Raw genomic sequence first — 23643 nt, forward strand, 5'->3', positions numbered from 1 at the left:
ACATTTTCCCTTTTTGTTGCTAGAGTACTGAATACTTTGTGATTATTCAGCAGATATTTACTAATTGATAAGATTTAAATTTATAGTCCTGTTCCTTTTATATCAGTCTTATTTCTTTGAGGGTTTTAGGCATAGGATCTATTATATATCAGCCTTCCTGGTTACTATCTGCTTTTGTTAAACACTGTCACTCCTCCCTGAAATATTTCTTATTAAGCTTATCTCCTTTTTCAGTCTGGTATTGAATATGATCCTGTTTGTAAATTCCACTTAGCCATTGGCAATATGGATTATAAAAATATACTCCATAGTTTATGCATAACCTATGCATGCTTACCACAATTACCTCAGACTTAATCAGAGACAGGAGTATGATAACCACACTGATGAAGATGTGGAAAGGCAAATAAATTAAGGTATTAGTTACCTTTGTTTTATTTCTATCCCGTCATAGATGAATTAGATAACAGCAGGAAGTTTCTGATCATTTCACTGTTCTAGTTTTGTTTTGTTTTGTTTTTTTAATTTGAGAATTGTTGGGAAAATTGAAAGATCTACTGTTTGTAACATGTGAAAATTTATTCAGTGCCAACATATTCAGCCAGTGTTGTGGTTATCCTAGTAGCTGACCACCCTTTTGGATTGAAGGTTTCCTAAGGAGTCAACACATCCTGGAAATTAAAATGAACTTTATACTACTTAAGGCTTATTAAGTCCAAAACAGCAAGCCTGGTGGGGGCAGTTGTTGGCATTGACTGAATAGAGTCACTCATTATTAAGAGCTAGGATAATAGGATTTCAAGAGACTATGCCAGCTTAATGGAAGAGAGAAAGTGTGTAGAAGATGTTCCCAAAAATCTTTTTAAATTCCAAATGTTGCATTGAAAATCAGTAGCAAACAATTTGTTCAAACTTGCAGTAAAGGAATTAGATTGAAAGAGCATCTAACACTACTTGCTTCTGTGGTGACAAAGTACTCTAGTCTTATTTTCTCATTAAATTATTCTCTTTCCATTTTGAGTAAAATTTCCTGCATACATCTCTGAAATTTTTTCCCAGCTTTTCTCCCATACTTTTATGCCATCTACTCACCACTGTAGGTTTCAAGGATGAGAAGGGAAGGCAAGGGAATAGAGAGATGGGATTCAGGGAACCTGGTTAAGGGTGGAGATGTTGGAGGACTATTCCTGTTCTTTTCTTCCCCATCTGGAACCGTCATCTAAACTACTATTTTAAAAAATCAAAAAATGACAATATATAGGGAGTAAATTTGCAGACATTACTCTGAGTAATATTTTTACTGATAAATCGCCTCAGGCAAGGGAAGTAAAAGAAAAAAATAAACATATGGGATTACATCAAACTTAAAAGTTTTTTCACAGCAAAGAAAACCATCAATAAAACAAAAAGGCAGCCTACTGAATGGGAGAAGATAATTGTCAATGATATATCTGATAAGGGGTTAATATCCAAAATTTATAAAACACTCATTCAGCTCAACACCAAAAAACCAAGCAATCCAATTAAAAAATGGGCAGAGGACATGAAGAGATGTTTCTCTAAAGAGGACATCAGATGGCCAACAGACATATGAAAAAATGGTCAACCTCCCTAATCATTAGAGAAATGCAAATAAAAACCACAATGAGATGAAATGAGTGAAAACCTCACTCCAGTCAGAATGGCTATCGTCAATAAATCAACAAACAACAAGTGCTGGCAAGGTTGTGGAGAAAAGGGAACCCTGGTGCACTGTTGGTGGGATTGCAGATTGGTGCAGCCACTATGGAAATTAGTATGGAGTATTCTCAAAAAACTGGAAATGGAACTACCTTATGACCCAGCAATTCCACTCTTAGGTATTTATCCAGAGAAATCCAAGATACTAATTCAAAAAAATATATGCACCCCTATGTTTATTGCAGCACTATTTACAATAGCCAGGACATGGAAACAACTGAAATGCCGATTGGTAGATGACTGGATTAAGAAACTATGGTACATTTATACAATGGAGTATTACACAGCCATAAAGAAGAACGAAATCTTACCATTTGCAATGATATGGATGGACCTAGAAAACATTATGCTAAATGAAATAAGTCAGACAGGGAAAGACAAATACCTTATGATCTCACTTATATGTGGAATTTAAAGATCTGAGTAAATGAGCAAAGTAAACAGAAATAGTCTAAGAGATATAGAGGAAAAACTGATGGTTGCTAGAAGGGAGAGGGGTAGGGATGAGAAAGAAGGGGAAGGGATTAGACAGCATAAATTGGTAACTACAATATTGCCAGGGGGATATGAAAGACAGTTTGGGGAATATAATCAATAATGTTATAAAGATTTTGTAGGGCATCAGATGGGAATATGCCTTATTAGGGAGACCACTTCATGGATAGTGTAGATGCTTGACCACTGCACTGTACACCTGAAGCTGAAAAATATTGTATGTCAACTATAAATATATATATATATAAAATCACGGGATACGGAGTATAGCATAGGGAATAAAGTCAATGAATTTGGAATAAATATATACGATGTAAGAGGGGCAATAGATTGGGGGAGGAGTCTTATTACTTTGTGAGGGGTGAAATGTCTAACTATTGCATTGTTTTGTCACCTGAAACTAATAAAAAAATGAACCCCAGAAAAAAGATTTTTAAAAACAGAAAGTTGAACAAATAATTATAATTCAGTTAGCCACAAAAAATAAGAGCATGTTGTACAAATGATTTGGTGGTGCAGAAAACGTATGGAGCAGAGGTGGTAGGAGTTAGGCCTAACTTTGGGTCTAGAAAGTGGAATTCACATCGGGATGGAGTTAGCTTTGTAATTATTAATATTTAGGTACTCTTTCATCTCTAGGTCAGTATCAGAATATTACAACAATATGAGGAAAAGGCAGCAGTACCCCAGGATGGAAAAACTAGGTAGGAATCCTACTTCTATAATTTGCTAGTTTTCTAGCTTTGTGTTGGTCATTAGCTTTCTTGAACCTTAGGTGCGTTAACCATAAAATGGAAATGGCAGTAATTGCTACATCACACAGAATTGTTGCTATGATCAAGTGAAATAATGAAATATAAGTGTTAATAAACTGTAAAGCTTCGCGCCAAAAAAAATTCAAAAAATGAAGCATGAACTTCAGCAAATTGTAAGAAAATAAAGAACAGTGCTTTAGCAACCCCAGAAAGAGAAGTTCATTACTGTATCTTTATCTCACTTATTTAGAAGGTAGTCTTCTCAAATGCTGCCTGGGTATCCTAGGGATGTGTACTAATATTTTAATAAATCTCCATAAAGACAGAAAAAAATGTCTAGTTGGTTCATCATTCATTCACTCATTCATCCATTTAACAATTATCAAGCATTTACTATATGCCAAGCACTGTGCTGGATCCTGGGCATTTATTTAGAAAGAAATAGATACATGTTTTTAAAACAATCTGGCATTAAGGAGATCCAAGATGGCGGAGCAGATAAATGCTGTGCTTGCCTCATCCCATGAACACATCAAAATTACAACTAAATTATAGAACAATCAACCTGGAGAACCATCTGTAGTCTAGCGGAACAGAAGTTTTATAACTAAGGATATAAAGAAGAAGCCACATCGAGACCGGGAGGAGGGGCAGAGATGGGAAACAGGCTGGTCCCATACCCACGTGTGGTGATTGAAAATCAGGAGAGATATTTCAGCCACAGAGGTTCCCCATGAAGGAACAAAGGACCCCAACCCCTCACACCCATCTTCCCAGCCCAGAGTACTGGTGCCGAGAAGAGGAGCCCCCACAACTTCTGACTACCATCTTTCCTGTGTTGAGCCTGCCCACAACAGGCCAAATCTGAATCTGATTGGCCTGGTGAGCTCCGCTGATCTGCCCTGCTGACTCACTGGGACCCTGCCTTACCATACTGTGTACTGCAGGAGGTTTAATCAGTGGCTGAACATTACAGGAGGTGGCAGCAGGGCTTGGAGTGTCCTGGCTTTTTGCGGAGCTACCCCAGGCCCAGTACTGGTGGTAGTCATCCTCAGTTCGCAGTGTGGCCTCTCCCACATGCCTCCAGGTACAGGACTGGCAGTGACCAACCGTGGATCACTTTGTAGCGCCTACTAGATACTCCCCGTGACACTCCCCGGTCAGTCACAGGCAGTGACTGGGCCTGCACCGGAACCCTCCAAAGAGGACTCAGAACCAATGTACTTGGAGGTTGGCTTCAGACCACAGCAAAGCACCACCCAATTAACCCCACAAGTAGCCCAACCAAAAGGCAGTCACAATAGGTACCAGAGCCCACTGATGCAAATCCTGCTCCGTAGGGTAAGCCCCATGTACAGCAGCTCATAAGCTGTGGACATGGCCAAACCCCACGACCAATCAACCTGAGGGTCAATCCCACCCACTGACATGCCAACAGCAATCAAGGCTCAACTACAACAGGAGGGCACACACAAACCACACAAGGGACACTCCTGGAGCACCCAGAGCAGTTGACCAGGGAGACTGTGCCCCTGGACCCCACAGGACCCCTATTACATAAGGCCACCCAGCAAGACTGGGAGACATAGCAGCCCTACCTAATACATAGAAACAGACACAGAGAGGCAGCCCAAATGAGGAAACAAACAAATATATCCCAAATGAAAAAACAGGAAAAAACTCCAGCAAAACAGCTAAGCAAAATAAAGGCAAACAACTTACCAGATACAGAGTTTAAAACAATGGTTATAAGGATGTTCAAGGAACTTAGTGAGAACTTCAAAAACAGATAGCAAGCATAAGACAGGACATAGAAACCGTAAGAGACTGGTAAAAAAGAACCAGTCAGAAGTGAAGAATACAGTAACTGAAATGAAGAATGCACTGGAAGGAATGACCAGCAGACTAGATGAACAGAGTAGATATTCAATACTATTGGTTTGCTTAATTAATTATTGTTGTAAGGAAGACACAGATTCAGTATTTCAGTTGCACAGAAAAGTAATCATAGACTATATGACCTAATACTTTTAAACTTCTAAATCCATCATTCTGATAGCCTTCTCCTATACCCTTGATTCATTCAGAGATCAGATAGATTTGTAATAACATTCAAGTGCATTATTTTCCCATTGTAATATCCTTCAGAATGTTGATTTCACAGGTATTTCTATTTAACATCTCATTAGGCCTCCACCTATGTGCTGAATTTCAAGTAAATGCCAAACAACACAGTAGGTGCTTGGTGTATATCTTAAGCTATTTTTAAAATTTCAAGGTACTAGAGCTTAAAAAGAAAACAACCAAACAATGAGAAAACTCCCATGTATGAAATGGATTAATGCTTCCCTCTTTATTTATTGCTATATTTTAAATGTTTATCATGTGGGCTGAGAAACAGAATATCCTAAAATAAGTTTGCCTCTGGCCAGGGTTTTTTATTCAGGCAACAAAATACTATTTATTCAAAGTCCTTGTCATTCTGGAGCAGTTTTAGACAATAGATAGAGGAAAAAAGGCATGAAAACTTTCCTCCATGGTTCAACAGAAAATAGCACACTTGGAGCTACAATATAAATCATCTAACTAAAGTGTATAGCTAGCAAAATAAGACTTTCTATGTTTTCATTGCCTGTGACCTTATTTTTTTATTAATTACACAAACAGTATTATATGACATGTTCATTGTAAAATTAAAATGCTTAAGAGCAAAATTTTTTTTAATTAATTCTTTATCATATGCTTCATTCCTTGCCTACTATTCTGCAGAGGTATCCACTATTAACAGTTTAGTGAGTTTTCCTTCAATTTTTTTTCTCTGCATATATGTATGTCTTTACTTTCTCAACAAAAGTTAGATTGTACGTACTTTTGTTTTTTCACTTGACAATATATCTTAGGCATTGAGCAATGTCATTTTTAAAATGTGGCATAATACCCCACAGTATATATACACCATAATTTATTTACTGATGTATAATTAAATTACTTTCAATTTTTTATTATCACAAAACTGTTTTGGTTAGTGTCTTTATAACATATATCTTTGCACTCATGTGTATGTTTATAGGATCAATTCCTAGAAATTGAACTCTTAGGGTAAAAATTATGCATATCAAACTTTTAGTTGATAACTGCCAAATTATAGATCTTTCTACAGCACAATCCCTATTACAGAGGTCATAGGGGACCACTCAAACCATTAATCAATAGCTATAGAGCAGATGTTCTCAATGTGTGGTGCCTAAACCAGCAGCATCAATATCACCTGGGAACTTACTTGACATGCTATCTATAACTATCTATATATCTATATGTAGTCAGCAAGCTGGAAACACAGAAAGGTCAATGAATGGTAGTAGTTCAGTGCAAAAGCTGATAGGCTCAAGATTTAGGAAGAGCTGGTGTTTCATTTTGAATCTGAAGACAGAAGAAAACTAATGTCCAAATTGGAAGGCAGTCAGGCAGAAGGAATTCTCTTACTCATACCTTGTTGTAATCAGGCTTTCAATTGATTGGATGAGGTCCATCCACATTTAGGGAAAGCAATCTGCTTTACTCAGTCTAACAATTCAAATCCAGAAATAACCTTCAGACACACCTGGAATAATGTTGGACCAAATCTCTGGGCATCAGACTCCAATCAAGTTGATACGTAAAATTAACCATCATTGTATACTGAGTCAAAACATGGGTGGGATCTAGCAATCTCTTTTAACACTCTCCAGGTGATTCTGATACACACTAGAGTTTGGAAACCACTGCTCTAGAGTGGGCTTTCTGGCTACTCAAATTTGTACTTGGAGTCATCTTAAAATGCCCTTTAAGAACCAACAACTTGAGAACGATCCAAGATGGTGGAGTGGCTAAACACTGTGCCTGCCTCATCCTGTGAACACATCAAAATAACAACTAAATTATACAACAATCAACCTGGAGAACCATCTGAAGTCTGGCTGAAGTTTTGTAACTAACGATATAAAGAAGCCGTGTTGAAACTGATAGGAGGGGTGGAGACAAGAAACAGGGCAGCCCCAAACCTCCATGTGGTGGATGAAAATTGGGAAGGCTATCTCAGCCACGGAGGTTCCCAGTGGAGAAGCAAGAAACCCTAGCCTCACAGCAGGTTCCCCAGCCAGGAGTACTGGTGCTGAAATAAGGAGTCCCCACAACATCTGGCTATGAAAGACAGTGGGGATTCTGACCATCTTGGTGGGATAGAAGACTTCAGGAAACCCAGCCATCCTCTTAAAGGGTCCACACACAGATTCACACGCTCATAGGTACTCACCCTTGGCTCCGGCAGAGGGACAGTGACTCGAGGGGTGTCAAAGACAAACGGGGGGCAGACTGAGGAGTGTGGCCTTGCAGAGAAGCCTGGAGGACAGTTGACATTTTCCCTGTGTGGAGTCCTTCTCCCCTGCAGCCGGCAGGTGGGTTCCATCTCTCCTGTGTTAAGCCTGCCCCCTACACTTACAGCCAAATCTGAATCTAATTGGTGAGCTCCACAGCTCCACCCTGTTGACTCTGTACCATGGGAGGCTTTATCAGCAGCTGAACCTTACCAGAGCCAGTAACGAGCAGCAGGTGGCAGCAGGCCTCAGTGTGTCCTGGCATTTTGCAGAGCTACCACAGGCCCAGTACTGGTGGCAGCCATCCTCAGTTCACAACATGGTCTCTCCCACATGTCTCCAGGTCTCCCACAGGCCGTGACCAACTGTGGGTCACTCTGTAGGTCCAACCAGGTAGTCCCTGACCAGTCACAGGCAGTGGCTGACCTAGACGTGCACCGGAGCCCCTCCCAAGAGACCCTAGAATGAACATTTTTAGAGGTTGGCTTCAGACCAGAGCAGAGCACCACTGAATTAGCCCCACAATTGGCACAACCAAAGGGCAGTCTCAACAGGCACCAGAGCCTGCTGGGGCAAATCCCGCTCCATGTGGTATGCCCCGGGCACAGCAGCCCAAAAGCTGTGGACATGGCCAAATCCCACAGCCAATCAGCCTGAGGGTCATTTCCACCCACTGACATGTCAATAGCAATCAAAGCTCAAATATAACAGGAGTGCACACACAACCCTCACAAGAGATACTGCTGGAGCACCTGGCTCAGGTGAACAGGGAGACTGGGCCAGGGCCCTACAGGGCTCCTACTACATAAGGCCACTGTCGTGCAGGGTATCATGCGGGGTCTCTGGTCCCGCTCCCCACTTAAGAACACAGGATATGGTGAGGCCAAAAAAGAACACCCACAGGGCCATAGGTAGGGGAGTCACACCACTATAGTCTCACTGGAGGCTGGATTCACACAACGTGCGACTTGCTGTCCACTTTTCTGCCAACTGACTGACTCCCCTTGCTACCTGCAATCTGCTCTTGCTAGCTCAGCCACCATCTTCTTGCTAGCCCCCATTTTTCTGCTAGCATAGCCAAAGCAGTTATATGAGAGGCCAATGGCTCACTGGGTACAGCTGACGGCCAACTAGCCACAGCTGAAGGCCATCCAATCACAGTTGATGGCCATTTACTACCCGAGTGAGTACCTTTCCACGTGAGGGCGAGAGCCTGGAAACTGCACTCCTGGTTCTGTCCCCACAGCCACCCAGCAAGAGATGTAGCAGATATACCTAATACATAAGAAACAAAGAGAGGAGCCGAAATGAGGAAAAAAGAAATATGTCCCAAATGAAAGAACAGGAGAAAACTCTAGAAAAAGAACTAAATGAAATGGAGGCAAGCAACCTATCAGAGACAGAGTTCGAAACAGTGGTTATAAAGATGCTCAAGGAACCTAGTGAGAACACAGCAAATGGATAGTAAGCATAAAAAAGGACATAGAGGGGCTGCCGGATGGCTCAGTTGCTTAGAGAGTGAGCTCTGAACAACAGGGTGACCGGTTTGATTCCCACATGGGCCAGTGAGCTGCGCCCTCCACAACTAGATTGAAGACAACGACTTGGAGCTGATGGGTCCTGGAGAAACACATTGTCCCCCAGTATTCCCCAATCAAAATATTTTAAAAAGGACATAGAAATCATAAAAAAGAACCAGTCAGAAGTGAAGAATACAATAACTGAAATGAAGAATGCACTAGACGGAATCACCATCAGACTAGGTGAAGTAGTGAATAGAATCAACAATTTGGAAGACAAGGTACTAGAAAACACCTGATCAGAACAGTGAAAGGAAAAAAAAGAATTAAAAAAAAAAATGAGGATAGTTTAAGAGACCTCTGGGACAACATCAAGCATAACAACATTCACATCATAGGGGTACCAGATGGAGCAGAGAGGAAGCAAGGGATTGAGAACCTATTTGAAGAAATAATGACTGAAAACGTTCTGAACCTTGTGAAAGAAATAGACATACAAGTCCAGGAAGTGCTGAGTCCCAAACAAGATGAACTCAAACAGGACTATACCAAGACACATTATAATTAAAATGGTAAAGGTTAAAGACAAAGAGAGAATCCTAAAAGCAGCAAAAGAAAGTCAACTGGTAACTTATAAGGAAACTCCCATAAGATTGTCAGCTGATTTCTCAACAGAAATTTTGCAGGCCAGAAGGGATTGGCAGGAAATATTTAAATTGATGAAAAACAAGGATCTACAACCGTGAATACTTTACCCAGCTAAACTATCATTTGAAATTGAAGGACAGATAAATAGCTTCCCAGACAAGAAAAAGCTAAAGGAGTTCATCACCACCAAACCAGTATTACAAGTAATGTTAGAGAGGCTTCTTTAAGAAGAAAAAAAATATATGAATAATAAAATGACAACAAGTACATATCTATCAACAATTACTTTCAATGTAAATGGATTAATGCTCTGATCAAAAACATCAGGTGACTAAATGGATAAGAAAACAAAACCCTTATATAAGCTGCCTACAAGAGACCCACTTCAGATTGAAAGACACATACAGACTGAAAGTAAAGGGATGGCAAAAGATATTTCATGAAAATGGAAATGGAGAAAAATAAAAGAAACTGGGGTAGCAATACTTATACCAGACAAAACAGACTTTAATGCAAAGGCTATAACAAGAGACAAAGAAGGATCCAGTAATCCCACTTCTGGGTATTTATCTGAAGAAATCCAAAATGCTACTTCTAAAGGATGTGTGTATCTATGTTCCTTGCAGCATTATTTACAATAGCCAAGATGTGGAGGCAGCCTGAGTGTCTGTTGATGGATGAATGGATAAAGAGGAGGTGGTGTACATATACAGTGGAATATTGCCTACCCATAGATGGGAATGGGTTCTTTCCATCCGCAGCAGCATGGATGGATCTGGAGGGTATTGTGCTGCGTGGAGTATGTCAGACGGAGAAAGACAGATGCAATGTGATTTTACTTATATGTGGAATCTAAAGAACAAAAAAATAAACAAGACAGAAATATACTCATAGATACAGAGAACATTTTGATGGTTGCCAGATTGGGGGGCAGGAGGGATTGAGGTGGTGGGTAAAAAGGCAGAAGGGATTAAGAAATACAAATTGGTTGTTACAAAGTAGTCATGGGGATGTAGGATATAGCAGAAGGAATATAATCAATAATACTGTAATAACTATGTATGGTGTCAGATGGGTACTAGATTTATTGGGGTGGTAGAGGGGAGGGGCGTTGGGGAACAGGGTGAAAAAGGGGAAGGGATTAAGAAGTACAAATTGGTAGTTACAAAATAGTCATTGGGATGTCAAGTAAAGCATAGAGAATATAGTGAATAATATGGTAATAATTATGTATAGTGCCAGGTGGGTACTAGTCAGGGGGAATCACTTTTTAAATTATACAAATATCTAACTACTATGCTATACACCTGAAATTAATACAAAATAATATCGAATGTTAGCTGTAATTGAAAAATTTAAAAAGGTGGGAGGGAAAGGTGAAGCAAATAAGAAGTTTAAATCTCCAGGTATGGAGCAAGTGAGTCACGGGAATGTAACGTACAGCATGGGGAATATAGTCACTAATATTGTGCTAGCATAGTATGAGGTCAGATTGTTGCTGGACTTATAATGATCACTTCTTTAGGTATATTAATGTTGAACAACTATTGTGTACACCTGAAACTCATATAATATTTTATGTTAGCTATATTTTTAATAAAAATCTTTTTGAAAAAAAAGAACCAACAACCTGGTTGGATTAGTCATTGCTCCTGGTAAATAATGGTCATCTCATCTGCTAGCTAGCTTAGAGAAAGGGCATTGTCATGAGGGACTGAGAAGAGATGGATTCTATTTCTTCCCTGTCCTAGAGCTTTATTAAGATCAGGTTGGAAACCTACAGGTATTTTCTCTGAAGGACTCTCCTGTTTGTTGATTTCAGACTCGCAATCTTCAGAAAGCACGGACCTGTATCATGGAGCTGAGCGAATGTGCAGGGCCTTCTCTGCCCTTGTTGAACAAATCACCTTGCCCAACTCGAAGTGAAAAGGAATCCAGTCTCAAAGGCCCCTGGGGTTGATGATGAAATGTATTTTCAAAATCTGTACAAAAAGAATTACACCTTCTATCTTCTTAAAAGTCTGGTGTGAAGCGTGAAGAGAAGTTTTATTTTTCAATCTCCCTACTCATGTGTCTTAGTTCTTCAGAGAGAAGCCTTGGGAGTGAGGGGTGGTAGAGGGAAATGGAAAGAAGAGGCCGAGGCAAATCCAGATGTGCTGAGTTTCCAGCAGTGGGCCATTCTGACTTTGAGTATGTTAGTATTAATAGTAATATTCAAATGTGTCATCCACATGAATTCATGTAACTGTCTTCCATGTTATTTAAATTACTGAATTGATGGTCTAATTTTCTATCTGGATTCTCCTGCTGGAGAAATAGGCTTACAAAAAACTACACAGAAACACACACACACGTGAGTTCAGCTTGTTCCTTACACACACACACACACACGTGAGTGCATGCAGTACTAGCATAAGCTGAATAAACTCTGTGGATTCTACCAATGTCAATTTTCTGGTTGTATTACCGTATCCCAGTTATGCAAGGCATTACCATTGAGGGAAACTGGATGAAGCATATACAGGATGTCTCTGTATTATTTCTTATAACTGTATCTGAATCAAAATTATCTCAACATAAATTTATTTTGAAAACATGAACATTTCTCACTAAAACCTTGAATCCAATGAGTTTGGCCAAAGTACCTGTGTGCCTCCTTTGTATGTAGGAGAGAGAGGCTTAACTTAACATCTGAAGTAATAGCTAACATATTTTGACTGTTAGAGCACTTAGTTTCTAAGCACCTTACAGGTACTGACTCATTTAATCTTCACAACAAACATAGCAGGTACTTATCTCATTTTATGAGAAAACTGAAGCACAAAGGGGGTCAGTAACTTGTCTAACGCCATTTGGCTTCTACTTGATGAATTTGAGACTTGAACCCAGTTCCTGGGCTTTTACTCTCACTACTGCTCTGTACTCTCTCCATAAATATTGTTATGTTTTCACATTGTTTTACCTATTATCTTGATGTGCAGTCTATGTTCCATTTAGAGAGACTTTGGATTTTTATTTATATGATCTATGATTTCTAGCACTGTGTTCAGAGTGAAATGATGTCCAATTGGATAGGATTAGGACTAGGTTGTCCCTGTTCAAGCTCATCCTAATATTTTTGAATTTGCTTTTCAGCCTATCACAAATTTTTGATTTTGGTTTTGTTACTCATTCTCCTTCTTACTTCATCCCAGCTTGTTCCTTACAAGTTTGATAAGCATGCCCTAGACACTGGTCAGCAAGCTACAAGCTAAATCCTGCCCACTGCCTGTTTTGTAGAGGCTGTGAGCTAAGAGTGGTTATTACATTTATTTTTAATAATTGAAAAAATCAAATGAAGAATAACATTTTGTGACACCTGAAAATGATATGGATTCAAATTTCACGGTCCATCAACAAAATTGAATTGGAACACAGCCATGCTAATTTATGTACCTATTGTCCACCGTTGGTTTCATTCTACAGAGGCAGAATTGATTGGTTGCGACAAAGACCAGATAGCCTATAAAGCACATGATATTTACTATCTGACCCTTTACAGAAAAATTTGGCAGCCCCCGATGTGTAGTACCAAGGTGAGGGAGAAACAAGAGGCAGGCATTGTAAGCATAGTAAGAGTGGCATTTTTTCAATGATTTATAAGAGGTAAAGAGTTTATGTGGCCATTTTTGAGAATATGATGAAAAACATTAGAGAGAGTAGCATGAAAGCAAAACCATAAGCGCATGCAGAAATGGTAGTCAGAGTGGAAGCTTTGAATGTCCTCCTATCCAAGAAAAGCTGAGGCTAGGCCCTTCCCAGTCCTTCCCCAGATGTTTCCCATATTGAAGGACTTGGCTAATCCTCAGGTGCAGCTGTCTTTAATAACACACTTTACATAAGATTTTTAGCTTATGGAGGGCCCTAACGCTTAGTGAAAACATTTCCTGAGGCTTTCTTTAGACCCGGTAAAAGCAAGTGGATTGCTAACATTTCTGAAATTCAGACTGGTTGTCAATCACTGGTTATAACAGTCATCATGATTGAGAGATGAGAATAATTAGAGATAAAAATAGCAGTGTGTCTGGAACTCAAGTAAATTTGCTAATTGGACTTCTCTGCTATGAACCTTATTCAGGCCTGGTCATTTTGAGGGAAAACATTTAAATGGTTATTTTCTTATAAAGCTGTTCATTTTACTTTCAGCTTGCTTTTCAATGCAAAATGTAACCAATTATAAAGTTTTAATATGTAATCAAACAGAAAATATGCTCTTTGGGAAATAATTCATACTTACTGCTATTTTATAAGAGTTTGGATTATATTAATAATATTAAATATTGAAATAAAGAGACTTCAATAACATTACTTGGGATCCAGAGCTTTTATTAATTTTGCTTCTATTAGAATACCTTATTCACCTGTTTTTTTGTTTTGTTTTGTTTTTTGCTTCATTCTGTTCAAAATATTCAAAAATATTCTTTCAAACAAGATTCAGGTATTACAGACCATCAGTAACTGGTAACTAACAAATATAGTCCCTTATATGCTTGTGCATAAGCTATCCAGTGTTTAATGGCTTGGAAGTCATGCAATGTTGTCACGTTAACTGTATGGCACTCTAGTTCATTAACAATGTCAAGCATCCCAAAACAAATGATCCAAATGCATACAAAGAATCTGAGTAGCCCTCAGATTCATCTTCGGAAGCTATTTTAACTCTTTCAGACAATGGGATGATCTGGCAGTAATGTCACCATTTGAAGAACACGCTAGCAGCCTAAAAGAATGAAACTAAGTACTCTGAATGTGGCTTAATATTTATCACTTGATATTCCCCCATTTCAAGTAAATAAATGATCAGGAGACAAGAAAAAATTTATATATATAGATATATATTTAAATTACAAGATGTGAGTTAGCTCTGAGGTTAGATTTATTTTCTCTTTTTTTCCAGGCCACTGGTCACTTTCCCAGCGAACTTAGGCTCACTCCTGTGCAGATGCATGCTTAGCAAATTTTCAATCAACTCTTTCTTCTTCCCAGAAGGGATTCTTAGTTGCTGAGAATATGCACCTGAAAGTAGAGAAAAGGAACAAATAATTAAGTCACCAAATTATTTTTAGGTTAATTAAATATCAACATATTGGTTTTTAAAAGGAAGTTTGCTGTTTCTGCCACTGCGATCAAAATTCTGTATAAATTTATTACAGAGGTGTGTTATCTGTCCTATGCAGTTTAGTTATATAATATAAATTAAGTAAATTGTAATACATTTCTTTGTTATTATGTATTAAGATATATTTCTCTTGATTAAAAAAGTAAAAATGATTATAATTTTTAATATAAAAATATAAAGAAAAAAACTTTAAACCACCCAAAGATTTTTCTAGAACATGCAAACTGCCAGGCTCAGACAGGCAGGTTTTTCATTCCTCTCAGAGCAATATTTGTTGAAGGAAGAGGCCATTATTTTTGACACATACAATGATTTACTTCAAAATCCCTTCATTTGTATTGAAGCCTTTACTATTCCATGAGTTAACCTCAACTCTGTTATTTTCTGTTTATTACCAGCCTACTCTTTTTCCTAAATCAATTAATTTCTCTCTCTCTCTCTCTCTCTCCCCCCCTGCCCTCCCTCCTGTCCTTCTCTCCCTTCACATAATCCAACATAATGTAGTGGTTAAACCCGGTACACCCTCTGCACACCTTCCAGATATTTCAGCATTCAGTTGTTAGCCCATATTTTTCTAGACTAAATAGCAATGATATTTTGAGTCTTCTCAAATGGTGATATCTCTAGCCCTTAGATTTTTTTGGAATTCTCACTTCTGGAATTCCTCTGTTCCTGCTTGTCATTGTTATAAGAAACCACAGTGTCCAGGTCATCCATCATCCAGCTTGGTACGCTGTCCTCTGGGTAAATCTCTCCCAGATTCTTTCCATAATTAAATACATGCCTTTTGTACATTTCTTTTTATAGACTCACAGAACATTCGAATGGAAAACCTGAAGAGACTTTATGGTCATTCAGTTCTTTCCATGTCCCTCTCTTTCAGTTGAAGAAACTGAGGACTAAATAAGTTAATTAACTTGTTCAATTACATAGCTGTTTGATATCTCTTGCTTCTATATTTGTTGACTCAACAGTAACAAATATATTAGCGTACAAAATTATATAGAAGCTTTATATTTTTAACAAAGCATGGTTTATAGCAACATTTCTCAAGTGTATTTAATGTGAAGAGATAAAAATAACAGAACTTTTTGCATATTACGTAGGCACTTGTTCTAGTTCTTTCCCTCTGCTCTGATGATGTGATTTCCATAACAATAGAGACAAACACCTCTTCACCCTCACCCCCATCCCAACCAGGTAGCATATTAATCCCCCAAAGACCAGGAAAAAAACAAAACAAAAAAAAACTTTGTGACGAATTTGTGCAGGCACATCCAGAGACCAGTTGAGCCACTAGAGATTTCATCGAGCCTCTTGAGATGAAATCTCGATGTTCCTGCAACCATTTCACTTTTAGACATGGTGTCTTCTTGACCCAAGACCCTCTTTGACTATAATTATAGAAACCAAAGGGAAAGTCTTGTTTCCTGGTCTGCAAACAATTGTTTATGTCAAACATTAAAATAACTCCGATAAAGTGAAATGTTCACTCTTGCTACTTGCATAGGAACTCCAGCTAAAGTTTGCAGATCAGCTGGGTCAATAGCAACTCTGCAGCAAGCTGAAGAAAGTGGATTCCAAAGCTGAAGGTAAACCTACTTCTTTTTTACAGAAGGAAATAGAAATTCCATGTTGAAGTATGCTCAAAAAATTACATGCAGACTCAGACTATTCTGATAGCCTCATTGCAAGCAAGCAAATCAAAATCTGTTTTAAAGAAAGAATGTATATATTATATATAATCTTTTTCATGTTCAGCTGAACACATATTTGAGTAATTCAAAATGAGTGCAAAATACAAAAAATAAATATTGATAGTCATTTCAGTACAACAGCTCAATATGATAGGAATGGAAGAAAGGGCTCTACAGTACAGATGAAGAAAACATACAGTCCTTACTGATGCTGACGTCTTGGCAGCCTCTGTTCAAAATATTTTTTAAATATTGGTAACTAACATTTAAAGATACTCATTTTGTATTTCTACTTTAGTAGCTAAGCTGCTGAAAGAATACTTTCTCTAAGAAAGAAAATTGGTTTAAGTTACAATAACACTTCCCAAAATAATAAACTTATCTATAAATAATAGCAGTGGATTGCTTGTTTTATGGATCAGCAAATCATGAGGATTTTTAATTACCGTGGCTAAAACAAACTAGATATATAAAGGCTCTACAATATCTTCATAAGGGTCGATTTAAAACTACTAATGTTAATTGCTATTTTAATAGATTATAGGAATGTATAACAATTCTCACAATAAAATGTACAAATGTAAAATTAGTTATGCCTCATTTTTCCACTGGTGCTTAAGTAATTCTCAGAGTCACTACCATTCAATTGGCCCTTATTGTAACCATTGGAAGCTCATGGGTTGAAACAACATCAAAAAAAGAAAGAAAAAACCAATATGAATAGGGCTAATGTATCTCTCAGCTTATTCACAGGGGCTAATTATTCCTCATTCTAATTCTATAAAGGATATTTCTTCTAGATCAGGGTTGTCAAAACTGCGGCCGCAATCCATTGTTAATTGGCCCGCAGCAAATTCCAAAAATATATTTAGTTTACTTAAATAAACCAGGTGAGGCAATACGTACTTCACCTCGAGTGAGTGGCCCGGCTGTTTGTGTATTTTATCGCATATGGCCCTCGGTGAAAAATGTTGAAAAAAGTTTTGACACCCTTGTTCTAGTGCCTCCAGAGAAGACTGTTTTTGAATATAATATTTACTCCACAAATATTTCACTCTACAAATATAGAGTGAAAACCTCTACAATTGTAAGAAGTTCCAAATTATGAAACATTAGTTACTCAGCATGCTGGAAGTTAATTACTTATTTGAGATTCGTTTAAAAAACAATGAGGAATGAATTTACAAGCCAGAAAATTTTTCTACCCTTTACTTCATAAACTAAGGACATCTCAAAGACCCCCTCCATTTTCATGAAAACAATGTTTCTTTGTTTGTTTTAGTTTAAAAGGGTCAAGAACACATGTGCTGTGAATATTCCCAAGGCTTATAGTCACATCTTCCCAATTCCATGGCAAATAAACACAGGTTGTGACACCCAATGTTCAGGCTAATGGTAAAAAAAAAGAGTTAATTTTGGGGCATCCCTTTATAGCCTTATGTTGTATTTTGGGAATCATGCTTTTCTTTACTTGTCTTTCTGACTCTTCCTTGCTGCTGTTCATATGAAGTGTGGGGATAAGGACAATATGATGATATAAACAGCTACTATGAACCACAAAAGGAAGTGCTATCTATCTTCCTGTCACCTCTGAGAGGTGTATATGTGGCAATGGACATCCCTAAAGCCATTTTCCCTCTTCCTCAGAGTTCAGCACATCCATAGTTAATTGACCCTTTCAAGACTTGGGACCAGGGATTGACCACCTTGTTTTCTCCCTGTGTGTTGTGGATGCACTGCTGAGATCTTCTCTTCCTTTCCAGCCAAGTGCCTCTTTCCTAAGCCATGGTTCTTGGAGAGAACACAGTCCACATAGATGTCCAAGAAGCGTTGGGAGAGTTCCCAAAACAGTGCCTTATGCTTTGAGTTCTCAGATGACTTCAGATAGGTCATAAAATCCCAGAAATCTGAAACTGTGTTAGAAATTTTAGGCTTTTGCATTTTCAGGAGGAACGCTGAGGAAGACTCCCAGCACTGGGGATTGGCTTTTTTAAGAGCCAGCACGTCTGTCTGGCTATCACAGAAGACAGGCGACACACAGAACATTCCAACAATGAGCAGGGAGCAGGTGAGGCTCAAAGGGCGGTAGATCCCTCCTCTGTTTCCTGGGTCAGCCATGGCCCTGAAAATGCACAGATGGAAACATGTCACATGAGTCCCTGCGTGTGCTCCATTCAGTAAAGAAAACAAGTATGTCTTTAAGAACCTTGGTGCTGGCAAAAGAAACACACCACTGTCTCTAGGAAAACTCTTATCCTTCCTCCCATGCTACAAGCCCCATTCTATCTAAAACCGATTCATTGTCCAGCAGGTAGTGTAAAACCAAGATACAGATACTAAGAAATATTTATTCCTAAAATGTGTTCTTTTGTAAGATAAATAAGTGAACATGTTTTCCCTAGTACAGAGGAATATAATTTAAAAAAGAATATTAAGTGATAATTTAAAATCTTGCTTAATGGCTTTAATTATTCTATATTGTAATTGAACTTAGCTATCTTAATAAAGGACTCATGCATTTAAGAATTTGAATATATTTGACTCTTGGATGCTTTCTTATCCAAGGTGATTTTAATTTTTAAAAAAAGGTATAAGAATTATAAAATGTAAATAAAAATAAACACAGATAATGTGCTTAAAAAGTATGTGAATCAAGGGATATATATTTAACCAATTAGAGTAGAATCAATAGACACTTTACAAACACCTAAAATGCTCTACAATTCTGATATAACTTTTATAAGCATGACATTTTCTCACTTCTCTCTTCTTGCTATAAATCTCAAGAATATGAACAAAAATCATTTGCCTTTCATTCAACTTTTCTGGCTATCAAAGCCTGTTGCAATAAAATCAAGGTATCCATATATCACTTTGAAATATTATGTTACACTTCAAACAAGGGCAATGAGCAATGATGTCCTTAAAAGAATAACCTAAATTTTCCCAGAAGAAAAAGGTTATCTGATTCTTCACAGACTACACAAAATGTATATTATACCGAAACACCTCTAACGTAAAAAGAAAGCAGGAGGGCATATCCAGCTCACAGCGTCATTTTATATTTCCAAACCTTTTAGATGTCTTAGTACCATAAAGGCAAGCAGAGCACAGCTCATGGGAATATGTCTATACTCAAACATTTAATGATAACATCACAAGAGGAATCTTTCATTCCTGCATAGCAACAACACATATTGAGGCACTCTAAAGACAGTATTTCAGAAACTGTCTGAACATGTATTTTCCTGTTTTGAAAAAGCACGTTGAGATACAAAGTTATTCAAAAAATTTTTCTCTGTATTTCAGATCAGGTACACAGGATATCTCCCTGAACAAACTTATATTCAATATGTCCTCTTCTGAACTAAAATATCCAAATTGAGGGGCCCCAAACGTTGATTTTTCATAGAGGACAAGTCCGAGATGTCCGTGCTAAGTGTAAGACCGGGGGCGGGACGCTGTCCAGCTTACTGAAGTTAGCGTCGTCCCGGTCCCTGTCGCCTCGCTCCACGGCGCTCACAGTGGCTCGCGTAGGGTCCCTTCTCTCGGGAGAGTCTGCCTGGGGCTTGGAAGTTCCTCATCCCTCGACGAGGCCCGCTCTGAGCCCGCGCTGAGCTCGGCGCGTCTAGACCCCGTACCTGGTTGCAGCGCCTCTCACACCTCGGGCCAGAGCTGCCAGGGACCCTGCGTCCTTTGTGCCCCACTAGCCCCCTTACTCTACGCCTGTACTCGCAGGCGGCAGAAGGGCGCCCCTCCGCACTTACCTGCTCACCCAATCTGGACTCCCTGGAGTGTGTGGAGAGAAAATGCTCAGGCTGCTCCCAAGCGAATGAAGGTCCCCAGCTTCAGTGTCCTGAAAGCTACCGGGGCCTCTTTTTAAGCAGTGGGAGTGTCCCGCGCCTCTGCAAACCTACGTCAAAGCGCCGGGAACCTGCAGCCACCTCTCGCCCCCCAGCCATCGCCCGCACCCTCCCCGCCCCGCCCTCCCCTCTCTTCAGTAAATGAGCGGCTTAGCCACACGCACCCTCCTGGACCCTGGCCCACACCCACCCTCCGCCCTGCCGAAGGGAGCCTCTGAGCGCCCACCGCGGCAGGCGGCACGCTGCGGGCGGGAACGGGGAGTTGGGGTGCAGCCCGGCGCAGGTCTGGGAGCGAGCGGGACTCCCCAGATGCCCACTGTCCAGGCGTGCCTTGTCTGAGAATAAAGAAATGTGAGGGAAGTCCCGGGACCTTTACGGTCGCAGAAGGCACGGGGGCACCCTCCTAGCGGTCAGTAAGGGCTGCGAGGAAACAAGGTGCTTCCCGGAGACGTCCTGGGTGTGAGTGACTTTCTCCTGCTTGCCTGTGGACCTGGCTGTAAGGAGAAAAACACCCGTGGGGCAAGGACATGAGGAGGGCCGTGGCCCTACTGGAAGCGCCCCCTGACTTGGGACGGGAGACTCCTCATCTCCAGACTCTGGGGCCTGGATCACTCAGCACCCCGGTTATTGCTGGCGTCCGTTGCGTCAGCTCACCGCTCCACAGTCACAGCGGGGGTCCCCGCTTTCCGAGAAGAGGAACTGCTTGGGATTGCCTTTGATCCCCAACTCACAGCTGGTTAGTATCGGAGTCGGGGCTAGAGCCCTGTCACCCCTTTGGGGTTCCGCTGACCATTAGCTCCGCCCCGAATGAAATATACCCAGCCCAGGGGCCTGAGGCGAGGCCCGGCCTTTGCAAGTGTTTCCAGGGTTTACCCCTCTCCTCCAAACCCTCTAAGCGTCCTGAAAACCACTTGTAGTCTACAACAACTGAACGCTTTTGTGCCAGCTCAATAGTATCCATGGTTACCTTCCAGAGGGGCACAGGGGGGAACCCAGGCTTATAGCAAGGTTTACGGAAAATATGGAGAAGCCACCCCCTTCCCAAGTAATAGGAAGAAAGAGATCTGGAGAGGATCCCTGAAGAGTCCCGGGATTGTTCTCCTGCTCTGAAACTGGATGGAGTGTACCTCAGTTTCTCACTCTGTGAACTGGGCATAATGCCTGCTTCTAATTGCACCCTAATGATGTGGGAGAAGATCATAGGTGAAGTCTTGGACTTGCTTCAAGGATTTCTTGACGTCGTCAGCCTCTTGGAGAATGTCATTAGAGAAAGAGAATGTGAGCACAAGGATAGAGATTGGCCTGGGAGAGTCCAGAGGCACGGGAAGGGAAAGGGCCAGGCGGGGACAGAGCCGACATCTTTGAGGAAGTGACTGGTGAACCTCTTGAAGAAGGATTTACACAGGTGTCACGAGGCCAAAAGGGAGGGGATGGTCTCCTCTAGGCAGAGAAGCCAGCATGGGCAAAGGCATGGAAGAAGCACTCAAAGCAAATCTGTGCTTCTGGGGAGCAAATTCAAGGAAAGGGGTGTAGAGAGAGAAGGGAGAACGGAGGTAGGGATGTGGGGATTTAATTCCCCCACGTGGGGGTTTGGGACACGTTGATAGTTACATTCCCCTTGAAAACCTCGGAATATAAACAGGCATTGCTTACTTTATTTTCAAGTGCCGTGTGCCAGGCACTCTTCTAGATGTTGTGTATACAGAAGGAATAAAAGCAAAGTCCCTGCACTCATGGAAATGACATTCTACTGGGGGCGGGGAAATAAAGTTTATATTTTATTTTTAAAGTTATATATATGGATAATAATTTGTGTTTCTAGTTTCTGGGTTGAATTGTGAAGTTACAGCTATGTATCAAAAACAAACACATAAATAGCTAATTAAATAAACATAGTGATATGCATGAGTCAACAATGAGAGTTTACCTATCCTTCTGAAGCCCAAGAAAAATATATATGTAATGTGTCAAGTGTGACAAGAAAAAACAAAAAATCATCAAGAAAAAGTAAAGCAGGATTAGAAAGGATGATGGAATTTTATATGGGACACTGGGAAGTCCTTCCTGATAGGTTTATTTGAATAAAGACCTATTACAGTGAAAGAGTGAATCACGCATATACATTGAAAAAAAATGCTCCATTGGGCATTGGGGAAGCATAGAGAAGAGTGTATTCCAGGTACAGCGCTAGGAGATGAGGTCAGAGAGGTGGTCAAAAATCCATCCTGGCTGCTCAGTAGAGAACAGACTAGAGGGGAACAAAGGCAGAGAGAGGTAAGGAGTCCAGTTAGGAGCTGGTACAATAATCCAGATGTAATACATTGGTGGTTTACATGAGAGTGGTAGCTGGGGAGTCAGTGAAATTGATCAGATTCTGAACATATTTTGATGGCAGAAAGGACAGGACTATTGATGAGCCGCATGTAGGGTGCAAGAAAAAGAGAAATTGAAGGTGACTCCAAATTTGGGGGCTAAGCCACTGTAAATTGGGAATTACCATCAGCTAAGAGAGAAAAAATGTTTTGAGGAGTAGTTTTAGGAAAGGGAAATCAAGAAATTGCTTTTAAAGTTGTTAAGTTTGAGAGGACTGACATCCAAATGGAGATGCTGAACAGGAAAGCAAAAGGTGGGGACTAAAGATAAATACTTGGGATACAGTGCAAAGGAAAGAAGTCTAGATTTGGGATTTAGATGTACATATAGCCAGTATTTTAAAACCCTCAGGGAAAGTATGTAAAGTGAGTACAATAGTAGAATAGCAACTGGGAAATGTAAACATTTATATGATTAAGAAACAGAGAGTTAAGAGGAACCAGGAAAACTTGGTGCCTTGGAAGCCAATGAGAGAGATTTTCACAAAGAGGTAAGATATCAACCATATTACTCAGATTCAGAAAAGAAGGATCAATGAAATGAAGACAAAAATTTTTCCATTGGATCTAAAAACAGGAGGTCACCAAGTTGCTTATTAAGATCAATTTCAACTGAGCGTTGGGGGAGGTGAAGTGGTGGGCTGAGGCAGAAATGGAAAGTGAGGAAATGCCGAAGGCCCCTGTCTTTAATATTCGATCTGATGTAATATGGTAGGCAAATCACACAACCTGTGTAAAACAGTTTTCTTGCCAGTAAAATGGGCAAAAATCTCCCTTATGGCTGGTGAGCATAAATTGAGATCATACATGGAAAACACTTAGAATGCTGCTGTATGTAGCAAGTACTTGATAAATTCTAGTTATTCTTTTTCTCCTGCAGTACTCATCTGACTAAATGTAGGAGAAAAGAACGGTCATTGATACATCATTGCAGTGTTTGAGCTAAGTTGGTAAATGCTGATGAAAGAGAAGGACACAAAGGAATCAAGCGTATAAGCAGGTTAGAAAAAGAGAGGAAACTGGGTATAGAAAGATGAAAGACG

The 23643-nt window shown here is 39.9% G+C and overlaps 2 protein-coding genes across 2 annotated transcripts in view; one reads left to right on the top strand and one right to left on the bottom strand.

Annotated features, from left to right (window-relative positions):
- DYTN (dystrotelin) overlaps positions 1 to 11436 on the top strand; it is a 56262-nt gene extending 44826 nt beyond the window's left edge. The window contains exon 12 of the mRNA XM_033112340.1: positions 11333 to 11436. Coding sequence (XP_032968231.1) covers positions 11333 to 11436 — 104 coding nt within the window. The remainder of the gene's footprint in view (positions 1 to 11332) is intronic.
- A 2989-nt stretch (positions 11437 to 14425) lies between these two features.
- Positions 14426 to 18483, bottom strand: FAM237A (family with sequence similarity 237 member A). Its single transcript, XM_033111656.1, has 2 exons — positions 18072 to 18483; positions 14426 to 14565 (listed from the first exon to the last, which is right to left on the bottom strand). The coding sequence occupies exons 1-2, from the start codon at positions 18481 to 18483 to the stop codon at positions 14426 to 14428; spliced, it is 552 nt and encodes a 183-aa protein (XP_032967547.1).
- Positions 18484 to 23643: the final 5160 nt, after the last annotated feature.

The sequence above is a fragment of the Rhinolophus ferrumequinum genome, chromosome 8 (assembly GCF_004115265.2).
Source record: "Rhinolophus ferrumequinum isolate MPI-CBG mRhiFer1 chromosome 8, mRhiFer1_v1.p, whole genome shotgun sequence".
Classification (NCBI taxonomy): domain Eukaryota; kingdom Metazoa; phylum Chordata; class Mammalia; order Chiroptera; family Rhinolophidae; genus Rhinolophus; species Rhinolophus ferrumequinum.

Coding starts and splice junctions, on each gene's coding strand:
- FAM237A (XM_033111656.1), bottom strand. CDS start 18,483: ATGGCTGACCCAGGAAACAGAGGAGGGATCTACCGCCCTTTGAGCCTC. Junction 14,566..18,071: donor ACACACAGGGAGAAAACAAG/GTGGTCAATCCC, acceptor CTCTACTTTCAG/GTGCATATTCTCAGCAACTA.